Source organism: Martes martes (genome assembly GCF_963455335.1).
Source record: "Martes martes genome assembly, chromosome: 1".
NCBI lineage: Eukaryota > Metazoa > Chordata > Mammalia > Carnivora > Mustelidae > Martes > Martes martes.
The window spans coordinates 160,020,195-160,033,672 of NC_137888.1; the positions used below are offsets into that span (position 1 = coordinate 160,020,195).

The window sequence follows — 13,478 nt, forward strand, 5'->3', positions numbered from 1 at the left end:
TTTTTACTGTCTCTAGTCATTAAAAATGTATGTAAAAATAAATACATAATAATAACAACAGCAAATAATGTATATTAATCCATCAATCTTGAAGGTGAAGTTCAGAACGTTCCCATATAGGTCATAATTTTGGTATAAAAATACTCTAATTACTAAAACACTAAAATGTTTTCTTAATTTTGTTCCATTTGGATCAGAAAAATATAAAGAAACTGCCTTATGAATTATTAAATTTAGTTTCTCAAAAAATCATTAAACTCTAGCACTATAAAGTTTGTTGAAACAAAATTGCACTTTAAATATTGTTCAAGAAAGTTGGGTTTCATTTTTAAGGCTCTGCAGTTGCTTCATTTTTGTAAAAAGTGCTGTCTTGTCTCCTTGCTCAGATCCCAGGCTATGAGCCAATCCCCTAGCCCCATTATTACAGGATATAAATTCCTCTGACATTGGCAATAGACTTATCACCCCAAGTCAGGGGATCTGGTGTGTTTGTGAGTGTGAGGCTCAGCAGCTAAGTCCCCTTCATCTCCTTGGTTGCCTGCTTGGATTAATTGCACTCATGTACTCACAGAGATTTCCCAGTGGTATGTTATTATATCAGCTGTCATATTTCACACAGATGGATCTCCCTGATGAAGAACCAGATCGACTAAGCAACAGACTGTTGCAGTATGACCCCGGCAAAGATCAATGGACAGAGCGGGCGCCCATGAAGTTCTCTAAATACCGATTCAGTACAGCAGTAGTCAACAGTGAGATTTATGTTTTGGGTAAGAAGAAGCAGATTGCTAAAAGAGTATGACTACTTTTATTTTTCTCCATACTTTGCCTCAGTAAAAGTGACCTGGTCTCCCTTCCTCTTGCATCCCAGTTCTGGTGTATCTAACTAGCCGGAAATGTTCCTTTGTTTCTTGTTTTCCTAGAGCACAGTCAGGTAAGATTAAATGGAATTCCATTGACTTAAGGAAAGCAAAATTATTTGTATGGAATTTTCAAGTTCCTTGGAATTCAAGATCATTAGTGAAACATCTTTATATGTAGTATCAAGTAAAATATTTTGAAATGGGAGTAAGTCTTTGGCCACCTTTCGTTGATGAAGTGTGGGTGTTTGCAACCAGCTGTGATTTTCTGTGCTCATAAAGTAAGCCATCATAGGTAAGACACACGTTATACCAGCTCTCTTCATTTTGCTTCACCCACCAAACTTCTGTAGAGGTGTTATCAAATAATTCTCATCTGAATGTATTTTTCTTATTTCTTAAATATGTGTGGTCTTGTACTAACCAGTAGGAATTGGTGAAAGACTGGTTCATTTCCACTAAAGTGGGTAAAAGTTCTAGAACGTCTCCTATGTTTCCCTTATCCTTCTTCACTTCTTATTTTTTCCTCTTTTATTAAGTCCATTGCTCTTCTAAACACATTTTATCACCTCTCCTCCCTCTCCCGCTGTCCCTGTCCTGTGTGGGAAAGGGTGAGACTGGGACAAGGAGGCTGACCAGCTGGTAAACTAATTAGTATTCCAGTATTCTTTCTTCATCCCAAGCACATTGATGACTAACTGGCAAAAACATAGGGAAGGTGATGGGCACCAAAAAGATGGCAAAGAAAAAACGAGACATGGGCTGAGAGCAAACCAAGCGTTTGAATAGCATTTGGGGTTTTGGGGTTTTTTTTTGTTTTGTTTCGTTTTGGGGGGGGTTGCTAAAGGGAAACCATTATCTCTTGGCTGCCTGCACAGCATGAAGCAAAATAATTAATGCACTCAAATATTAATAGTTTTATAATTTTAAGAACATTATGCAACATAATTTATGACTACCTCAGTTATGAGACTCATAATTATAATTAAGTTTTTCCTCTGGCAATATATTTGTTACTTGGTTATAACCATATGCTGTGTCATAGGCCCAGAAGAGACAATATCTAAACCAGGATAGATTGCCTAGAATAGATGTATAACTCCGGGGAGACAAGGGCAGATCTCCTAATTATATTAAAGTTGGAGGTAGTCAAAAGTGGGATAAAAGTGATTTATCAACTGAACAAAAATGAGATTTCTGCCTAATGTGGAGCCACAACTAGGCTAGATGTGGGATAAAAATGTAGTGTTTTGTTTGTTTTTTGGTAAGTTACATGGGGAAATGCACCTTAGAGACAACCTTTGGAGCTCACCCTTGTTGGCATGAACAAGTGTCCACCACATGAATGAAAGGAGGCAGATGTTGCAGGACCCATAAGATCTGGGTAGGTGACAGAGAGAGAAGCGTACACCCAGGAAGGGAGATGGGGCAGAGCAGTAGGGGAGAAGACGAGGAGGAGAAAACTCAAACAAAAGCTTGGAGGAACCCACCAGGCACAGGCAGCTGCAGGAGGGAGTTTACAGGTAAACTGGGAGCCAGGTTACAAAGGACTACAGTGGAGAATCAAGAGAATAATAGTACTGAAAAACTATGCAGAAGCAACATGATTAAAGAATGTTTGGGGAGTGTTGGTGAGGTGAGGGTTAAAGAACAGATCAAAGGTGCGGAGAGACTGGAAATGGAGAGACCAGTCCGGAAGGCTTTTGTAGTAGCTTAGAATCTGGTTTCTGGATATTCAGAACTGAGGACCGGATTCATAATCACTCAAATAAATGTCACCATCTTGTAAGATTCAATCCAAAAGAGGCCACATTCCCAACATTTGCTACTTAATTCCCAAATATACTTGGAAGCTTTGAAATGGAATGAAGTTCAGTTGTTCAGGTGTTTCTGTGGCAGCCTCGGTTCAGATTTCGTTGTTCATTGTATTATAATTCGAATTTGGGCAAATACCATACAGAACCCTAAAACCTTATCTGTTTCGGTGGTCCGTACAGGCGTGTTACAGTCATCCGTTAGTTAGTTAGCCCTGTCTGCTTTTGGGAGTCAATGGATGCCCCACTGTGATGGGGGTCACTGCCAGTTATTATTATAACCCCTCTCCCTCATGTTGTAATAGGTTTAATTTCTTACTATCTCCTAATTACTCTAGAGGCTGCCCCAAAATAACAGCCTCTGAAATCTTCCCTGTGGAAGCAGTGTGGTAAAGTGGGGGAAGGTCCCAGCTTTGGAGTTAAGTGGATTTGGATTGAGATTCTGGCTCCATGATTTACTACCTGCATGTCCTGGGTCTAGTAAATCATTTTTTGGCTCATATTAAAGTTGGAATGCCTATCTATTAGGACCATGATTAAATAAAAGTTGTAAAATCCCTACAATGTAAGTGTTCAGACTTGGTTATAATTACTGGGTTGTTTTGGTTTTTTTTTCTTGAGCCCCTTTGTGTTCTAGACACTTTGCTGAATTTCTTGCATAAAGAAATTCATTTAATGGTCATAAAAAACTGATAAAGTAGTAACTCCTCTGTACAGCAGACTAGATATCTAGACTAATCCTTCCACTGAAAATACTGAAAAACAAATGTTGGGAAAACATTTTTTTAAAATTTTCTGAAGAGCTTCTAAGACCTGTTACGGCAGTAGGAATTTAGCAGACCAAAAGGTAAGTGAAAAGCAGGAGGCTCCCAGTTACGAAGAAGTGAATGAGTCGACATCCTCTCCCCCCAAAGCCACTGTAAAACCAGACAGATTTTTCAGAAACAACTATTTCAGGTCTCTAGGAACCAGCCAAAAACAACAAATTGAGAAGAGCTTAGCTTCTCAAAAGAGCTGAACTTGAGGTAAATCTTCAGGCAGTCCTTGGCATTCTTTCCTGAGCTGTCCCAGTTCCCTACCTCAGCTGATCCAGCACGGGAATTCCAGCAGAGTGGGCTAACTGTAAAAACCAGTAACTTTGTTTGCCATAGGGGGCTGACATGTTTGGGAGTGAAGGGTGGGAAACCCACACTCATAGTGACAAATGGGAAAAGCCAGCATCTCTCCTAACCTGAGATTTTAGTCCTGCTTGGGACAGCAGTGGACAAGAGAATTAGCCAGAAACTGAATAGTGACTTTCCAGGAAAACCCTGGTTATGAGAGTCCTAGACAGTCTTGATAAATTCTTCACACATCCCTGGAGACTAGGGAAGCTGCTCAGACATAGAGCCCATAAGAGGATATAAGCTCTTCACACATCCCTGGGTGTCTGGGAGTCTGAGCTCATGTACAGAGATCTGAGAAGGCCAGGCAGAAAGTAAAAGTCATGGTAGACTTGAAAACTACCTGAGCTTTGAATGTGCTCCCAACACACAAAACCTACACACAGATCAACAAAGCGAGGTTGGAAGCCTTACTAATGTTGGGAGTATAAACAATTAGTCTTGACTAGACCTGGGCCATGAAGATATAAGAGTAACCCATATGCTTTTAAAGAGAGAGAGAGAATTTTTAAAAATGGAGAAGAGACCAAAGCAAACCACAGGAGAGGCATATTAAATCTAAGCAAATTAGTTAAAAACAACAGTAACAGTAACAAAAGAGAAAAATAACCTAGCAGGAAAAATAAAATTAAAAGTTGCTACAGTATATTATTTTAAATGTCTAGTTACCAACAGAAGTTTACATACAAAGGAAAATAAACAAGGAAGTGGAACCCATTCTGGGGCGGAGGCAGGGAAACATTCAATAAACAAATAAATAAAAATAAATATCTCTCTGAGGGGCCCCCAGTGTTGGATTTAGCAGGCATAGACTTCAGAGTAGCTATTAAATATATATTCATTGAATGAACAAAAACTATTTTTAAAGAATTTTAAAGAATTAAAGGAAAATAAAATAACATTGGCTCCCCAATGATATCAATGAAGAAGTAGAAAATATCTAAAAGAACCAAATGGAAATTCTGAAGTTATAAAGTATAATAACCCAAACGAAAAATGTGTTAAGTGGGCTCAAAAATAGATTTGAGCTGACAGAAGAAAGAATCTGTGCATTTTAAATAGATCAGTGGAAATTATTAATCTGAAAAGGAGAGAGGGGTAATTGGAGGAAAATTAAGAAAGCCTCAGAGACAATATGAAATATTATCAAGTCTACCAACATAAGTATGATTCCCAAAAGAAGACAGAGAGGAACAGAATTTTTTTTTTCAAATAATAATGGTCAAATCTTCTTAAACTTGATGGAAAAAACTTTAATCTATACATACAAGAGGTTCATCAAACTCCAAGTAAGATAAATTCACAGAGATCCTCACCTAAACACAATGTAGACTAATCATTAAAACACATCATAGACAAAAAATTCTTACAAGCAGTAAGAAGAGTGACATTGTATAGAGGGGAACAATAATATGCTCAACAGGTGACTTATCATCAGAAATAGTGGAGGCAAGATGGTACTGGAATAATATATTCAAAATACTGCAAGGAAAATAACAATGTTTCTGTGTCCATCTTTTATGTTCAGTAAAATTATTCTTTTAAAATGAAAGTGCAGGGGCGCTTGTGTGGCTCAGAGGGTTGGGCCTCTGCCTTCAGCTCAGGTCATGATCCCAGGGTCCTGGAATCGAGCCCCACATCAGGCTCTCTGCTCAGTGGGGAGCCTGCTTCCCCCTCTCTCTCTGCCTGCCTCTCTGCCTACTTGGGATCTCTGTCTGTCAAATAAATAAATAAAATCTTTAAAAATAAAATAAAATAAAAGTGCAGCAAAGACATTCCCTGATAAATAAAGGCTGAGATAATTTGTGGCTACCAGACTTACAAGAAATACTAAAGGATTACTAAAGAAGTACTGAAATCCTTCACATTAAAAAGAAATACACCAGAATAACTCTAATCCACAAAAGAAAAGCACTGGAAATGACAAATATATAGGTAAATATAGAAGACTTTATACATATTCTATTTTTCATCTCTTAATTTCTTTGAATGATACAAAAGCAGATAAAACAATCATGGAACTATACTGTTGGATTTATTACCTATATAGATACAGTACATATAACACTCTCAGAATTGGAGAGGAACAGATAAATTGGAACAGTTGCTATATTTAATAAAATTAAAACTATATTAATCTGAAGTAGATTGTGATAAAGTGACATATTAGAATTTCTAGAGCAACTAAAAAAATTTTCAAACAGTTTAAAAATCAAAAGATTTACCATGGTACACTTAGAAAATGAAAAACAAAAGAAGGCAGTGAAGAAGGAGCAGAGGAACAAAAACAACATGAGACAGAAAACAAATAGCAATTTAACAGTTGTAAATCTAACTGTATAAAAAATTACATTAAATGGGAATGGACCAAATACTTCTATCAAAAGGCACAGATTTCAGACTGAATAAGAAAATAAGACCAAGTATATGCTGTCTATAAGAGACACACTTTATATTCAAATACATAGGTAAGTTGAAAGTTTTATTATTTTATAGAGAAAGATGACTATGCACAGAGTAACTTTAAGAGGATTGAAGATGGTATGTCATTATCATCCAAAATCGACTTTAAGAAAATAACTATTACTACAAAGAGAAATTTTATAAAATGATCAATATATCAGGAATATCACACTGAACAACAGAGTTCTAAAATACATGAGGCAAAATTTAGAACTAGAAAATCACCATTAGGAGATTTGTATCCCACCTTCAATAATTGATTGAACAACTGGACAGAAAATCAGCAAAATTATAAAGACTTGAACAATACTATCGACCAACTTAAACTACCTGATGTTTATAGTACACATAATAGCGAAATACATGTTCTTTTCAAGTGTACAAGGAACATTCTCCAAGCTTTATCATACACCAGGTCATAAAATAAGTCTCTAGATTTTTTAAAAAAATTTTAAAGATTTTATTTATTTGGGGGGAGAGCACAAGTAGGGGGAGGGGCAGGAATCAGAGAGGTGGAATCAGAGAGGTGGAATCAGAAGCCTGATGTGGGGCTTGATCCCAGGACCTGGGGATCATGACCTGAGCTGAAGGCAGACACCCAAATGACTGAACCACCCAGGTGCCCCTCAATAGATTTTTTAAAAATTGATGTTATTCAAAGTAAATAACTAACTATAAAATAATTAAATTATAAATCAAAGACAGAAAAAGGAAATCCTCAAATTTATGGAAATTAAACAGCATAATTCTAAAATATTGGGTAAAAAAATCACAGAGGAAATAAAATATTTTAAATTGAATGAAAACCATAGGTGTATATCCCTCATGACCATAGATTCAAAAATCTTTAAGAAACACTTAGCAAATTGAATCTAACAACGTAAAAAATAATGTGTCATAAAAAACCCTTAAGAAACAGTAACCAAACTGAATCCAGCAACATGAAAAATGATTGTATGCCATGGACAAGTGGGATTTATCCCAGAAATGCAGGAATGCAAGGTTGGTTCAATATCTAAAACTCAATGTAATACACCACATTAATAAAGAATAAAAACCAAATGAAACTAAAAGCATGATCCATAAGAGGAAAAGTGTTGAGTTGGACTTTCTTAAAATTAAAAAATTTTTGTTCTTCAAAGGGCAACATTAAAAAAAAGGAAAACACAAGCCAGAGACTGGGAGAAAATAATTATAAATCATATATCTGATAAAAGATTTGTATTCAGGGGGTGCCTGGGTGGCTCAGTCGGTTGAGCATCTAAGTCTTGGTCTCAGCTCAGATTGTGGTCTCCTGGTTGTGGGATCAAGCCCTGTTTTGGGCTCTGTGCTCGATGCTCAGTGTGGACTCTGCTTCAGATTCTTTTTTTTTTTTTTTTAAGATTTTATTTATTTATTTGTCAGAGAGAGAGAGAGAGAGAGCGCACAGGCAGACAGAGTGGCAGAGGGAGAAGCAGGCTCCCTGCGGAGCAAGGAGCCTGATGTGGGACTCAATCCCAGGACGCTGGGATCATGACCTGAGCCGAAGGCAGCCGCTTAACCAACTGAACCACCCAGGCATCCCTCTGCTTCAGATTCTTGCTCCCTCCCAATCTGCCTCTCCCTGTTTTCTCTCTCTCAAATAAATAAATAAATCTTTTTAAAAAATTGTATTCAGAATACAAATAGCTTGTAAATAATTTTTGCAACTCAATTATAAGAAAACAATCCAGTTTAAGATGGACAAAAGGTTTGAATAGACATTTCACATAAGAAGATGTATGCCTATCTGGTAAGCACATGAAAAGATGATGATTTCTCATCAAAAAACACAAGAGCAAGTCGGCAGTGGAAAAACACTACATCAAAGGGGCGCCTGGGTGGCTCAGTGGGTTAAAGCCTCTGCCTTCGGCTCAGGTCATGATCCCAGGGTCCTGGGATCGAGCCCCACATTGGGCTCTCTGCTCCATGGAGAGCCTGCTTTCTCCTCTCTCTCTCTGCCTGCCTCTCTGCCTACTTGTGATCTCTGTCTGTCAAATAAATAAATAAAATCTTTTAAAAAAGAAAAAAAAAGATTTAAAAAAAAACACTACATCAAAAACTAATGATGTACTGTATAGTGACTAACATAACATAATAAAATAAAAATTAAAAAAAGAAAAACATTTTTAAAGTGCTAGAAAACTGTCTACATAGAATTGTATATTTCATGAAATATCTTTCAGAAGTAGAAACGAAATACTTTCAAGGAAAGAAAACTAAAATGCATGGGAATAGATATACTCTAAAACAATTTAGCAAGTAGCAAGTAGATTTACTCCAAAAGAATTGTTTAAGGAAGTTCTTCAGACAGAGGGACATGATGACAAAAGGAAACTGGAAATATCAGGAATGAAAATAGAAGAATAGAAAATTCTTCTCCTTTTGAGTGCTTTAGAACGCCTTTAATGATTGAAAGTAAAAAAATACATTTTTGATGGGGTTTTCAATGCATGTAATAGATGAGACATCTATTTATATAGCGTAAAGAGGGAAGGTCAACAAGACTTAGAGGGGGGCAAGTTTTCTAGATTCCAATTACAATGACAAAATACTGATTCTAAGTAGATTGTGAAATGTTAAGTAACTTATTAACCCCCAAACCAATGACTGGAAGAACTATAGTTAAAGAGCTAGTCAAATCACAATAAATTCATCAAGATAGAAAACTAAAAAATGTTCAAGTAATCTGAGAGTAGAGAAAGAAAAAAAGAGGAACAGCAACAACAGAGAGCAGAAGGAACAGACAGAAACAAACAATAAAATGGTAGGCCTTATTCCAGCCATAAAAATACTTACCTTAAGTGCGAGTGGAATAATGATACCCATCAGAAGACAGAAACTGTCAGGATGGATTAAAATTAGAATGATCTAATAATATGCTGTCTACAAGAAATCCACTGCACCTATAATGATGTAGATAACTTTAGAGTGAAAGGATGGAAAAAATAAATGATGCAAAGCTAATTAAGTGAAAGCTGGAGTGGCTCTATTAATGTCAAAGTTAACTTCAGTGCAAAGAAAATTACCAGGGATAAAGGAAGACATTACATAATGATAAAATGATTGATTTACCAAGAAGACATAACAACGGTAAAGGTCTATGCACCTAACCAATAGAATTTCCAAATACGTGAAGGAAAAACTGACTGAACCAAAAGGCAAAAGAGACAAATCAACAAAGATTTATTTAACATTCCTCTCTCAGTAATAAACAGACCCTTAACTATAGAGAACAAACTGATGATTACCAGAAGGGAGGTGGGGGGTGGGTTAAGTAGGTGATGGGGATTAAGGAGTGCACTTGTGATGAGCGCAGGTGTTGTACGAAAGTGTTAAATCACTATATTATACACCTAAAAGTAATATTATGCTGTACATTAACTAGAATTTAGATAAAAACTTAAAAAAAAGAAAAGAAAATATGTTGCGCTGAATGAAAATACACTATATCAAAAATTATGGAGTGCTGTGAAAGTACCGCTTAGAATTTAATTAGTAGCATTTAGTGCTTACATTAGAAAAAAGTAAAGGTCTTAAATATCTAAGCACTCACCTTAGGAAACTATAAAAAGAAGAGCAACATAAATCCAAATTAAGAAGAAGAAAGGAGGGGCACCTGGGTGGCTCAGTGGGTTAAGCCTTTGTCTTCGGCTCAGGTCATGATCTCAGGGTCCTGGGATCAAGCCCCGCATCTGGCTCTCTGCTCAGTGGGGAGCCTGCTCCGCACCCCCCACCCCGCCTACTTGTGATCTGTCTCTCTGTCATATAAATAAATAAAATCTTTTAAAAGGATGGCTCAGCTGGTTAAGCGACTGCCTTCGGCTCAGGTCATGATCCTGGAGTCCCGGGATCAAGCCCCATATCGGGCTCTCTGCTAGGCAGGGAGTCTGCTTCTCTCTCTGACCCTCCCACTTCTCATGCTCATTCTCTCTCTCACACTCTCTCTCTCAAATAAATAAATAAATCTTTAAGAAGAAGAAGAAGAGGAAGAAGAAGAAGAAGAAGAAGAAGAAGAAGAAGAAGAAGAAGAAGAGGAAGAAGAAGAAGAGGAAGAAGAAGAGGAAGAAGAAGAAGAAGAAGAAGAAGAAGAAGAAGAAGAAGAAGAAGAGGAGGAGGAAGAGGAAGAGGAAGAAGAAGAAGAAGAAGAAGAAGAAGAAGAAGAAGAAGAAGAAAGGAAATAAAGGAAAACAATGAAATTGAAAGCTAAAAATAAAAACAAAAAATTGAGACGATCAATGAAACTAAAGCTGTTTCTTTGAAAAGATTGATACAGTTGATAAACTTCTAGCAAGAGTGACAAATAAAAAGAGAAATAAGGTGCAAACTACCAGTATCAGAAATGAGATAGGGCATATTATTACAATCTTCACAGACATCAAAAGGATAATAGAGCAGTGCTACAAACAACTAGACATGTATTCAACAACTTAAATGAAATGGACCAATTCCTAGAAAACCACAAACTACATAAAGCCACTCAAGATGAAATCAGTAATTCAAAACTATTAAACATGTTGAATTCTTAGTTTATAACATTCCAAAAAATAAATTGCTAGGTTTAGAAGTTTTCACTGATAAATTTAGCCAAATACTTAAGAAAAAAATAACACCAATTCTGTAACCTCTTTCAGAACATATAGGAAGGGGAAACACTCCACAACTCATTTTATGAGGCAGCACTGCCTGATACGAAACCAAAGATGGCACAGAAAAAGAAAAGTACAGACAAATATCCCTCATGAACATAGACACAAAAATACTCAAGAAAACATCAGCAAGTTCAACCCCGCAATATATGAAAGAATAACGCACCATGACCAAAAATGAGTTTTATCCTGGGAATGCAAGATTGGTTCAATTTTCAGAAATTGATCAATGTACTCTACTATATTAAGTCTATAAAAGAAACACATGATCACGTCAAACTGACACAGAAAAATCCCTTTAACACCCATCCACGATTAGAAACTCTCAGCAAGTGAAGTGTGTAACCCTGGAGATTCACAGACCTGTACCCCTCGGGCTAATGATAACATTATATGTTTATTAAAAAATTTAAAAATATAAAAAAAAGAAAAACTCTCAGCAAACTTGGAAGAGAAGAGAACTTCCTCAACTTCTCAACCTGTTAAAGGGGACCTATGAAAAAGTTACAGTTAACATTATTCTTAATGGGAAAATTGAATGCTTTCCCTCTAACTTCACGCAGAAGGCAAGAATGTCCGCAGTCACTATTCAACATCATACTAGGAATCTTAATGCAATAAGGAAAGAAAAAGAAATAAAAGGCAAAGAAAAAGAACTAGAATTCTGTTTTAAATGACATCTACATAGAATCGTCTGTGTAGAAAATCTCAAAGAATCTATTTCTTAAATTCTTAGAATTAATGGATTTAGTGTTGCCAAAGAATACAAAAGATCAATCTTGTTTCCATACTTTGGCAAAGTACAAAAAAAATTTGAAAAATCAATTTGAAATTGCTCCCCCAAAATGGAATATTTATATATAAATCTAACAAAACATGTATAGGACCTATATGCTAAACCTACAAAATGCTGATGAAATCAAGGAGGATTGGAAGATGCAAGTAAAAATGTCAATTCTCCCCCAAATTGTTCTATAATCTTAACGCCATCAACTATAATCAAAATGCCACAAATTCTTTTGCAGCTGTAGACAATGTCATCTAAAATTTATATGGGAAGACAAAGAAACTAGAGTAGTTAAAACAATTTTGAAAAAGAATGAAGTTGGAAGAATCACACTATCTGGTTGTAAGGTGTTTCTATAAAGCTAAAATGAAGACAGTGTGACATTTGCACAAAGTTAGGTAGATAATCCATGAAACAGAATACAGAGCCCAAAAAATAGGTCCACACAAGTATGGTCAGTTGGGTTTTGACAAAGATGCAAAAGGAATTCAGTGCAGAAAGGATAGTCTTTCAACAGAGAGCATTGGTGTTCTAATGGACTTTCATAGTTTCTGTCATTTAAGATTTGGCTTCCATTGATCACAGGACCAAACTAACTGCCAAAGTTTACATCCCTCTTGCCTTCTGGGTTTTGTGGATGTTTGAAAATGATATAACAAATCATTTCCAACCACAGTTCCTAACATCCGTGTTTCTCTTCCTGCCAAATAGGGGCTATCTCCACCTACAACTTCCTGCCCTGTAGTAAAAAAAAGCTTGTATACATGCTTTCCCTCTGCCCTCTCTGCCTCCTGACTGACCTTGTTTCTTCTCCCTGTGGCCCCTAGTGGCATGGCATGCCCACTTCTCTTAGGAATTCTAACTAATTATTCTCATTTCAATGTCATTGATCTCTCCTCACTCGGCCACCTCTATAAATTAAAATCCTATACAATCAAGATAATTGGAACAATCAGTCATATGTAAAAGAATAAAAGAACTTCAGCCTAAACTTCACACTTACACAAAAATTAACTGAAAATAGATCATGTATATAAATGTAAAACAGTGGGGTATCTCAGTGGCTCAGTTGGTTAAGGGTCCAACTCTTGGTTTTGGCTCATTTCATGATCTCAAGGTTGTGAGATCGAGCCCTGCATTGGGCTCCAGGCTGAACATGAAGCCTGCATAAGATTCTTTCTCTCTCTCATTCCCTCTGCAACACCTCCCAACTTACACATGCTCTCTCTCTCTCAAAAAAAGAAAGAAAGAAAGAAAGAAAGAAAGAAAGAAAGAAAGAAAGAAAGAAAGCACAACACAAGAATTTAAAACTTCCAGAGTAATAAAGAAAATCTTCATGACCTTGAGATATGCAGTGAGTTATTATATATGGCACTAAAACCTTAATCTATGAAAGAAAATATTGATATATTAAACTTTATCATACTTTAAAGCTTTCATTCTCTGAAAGACATTGTTAAGAAATTGAAGATACACTGTAGACTGGGCGGAAATATTTCCTTTAATACTTTCTCTTTACCTTTGTTTTCTGCAATTTCACTGAGATCTGCCTAAGTGTGATGTCTTTGTTTTCATTCTGTTTGTGGTTCACTGAGCTTTTGGAATTTACAGATTGATGTTTTTATCAGTCTGGGGAAAATCTTCAGCTGTTATCTTGCTGAATATTGCTTCTACTTTATTCTCTCCCTTCTTTCCTTTTGTGAAACTCTAATTAGCTGTAGGTT

The 13,478-nt window shown here is 36.3% G+C and overlaps 1 protein-coding gene across 6 annotated transcripts in view; it reads left to right on the forward strand.

Moving 5' to 3' along the window:
• Positions 1-13,478, forward strand: part of KBTBD12 (kelch repeat and BTB domain containing 12) — a 73,361-nt gene that overhangs the window by 15,755 nt on the left and 44,128 nt on the right. For all 6 annotated transcript variants that reach the window (XM_080824136.1, XM_080824135.1, XM_080824137.1 and 3 more), the window contains one exon: positions 620-770. In XM_080824136.1, the coding sequence (XP_080680262.1) occupies positions 620-770 (151 nt within the window). The remainder of the gene's footprint in view (positions 1-619; positions 771-13,478) is intronic.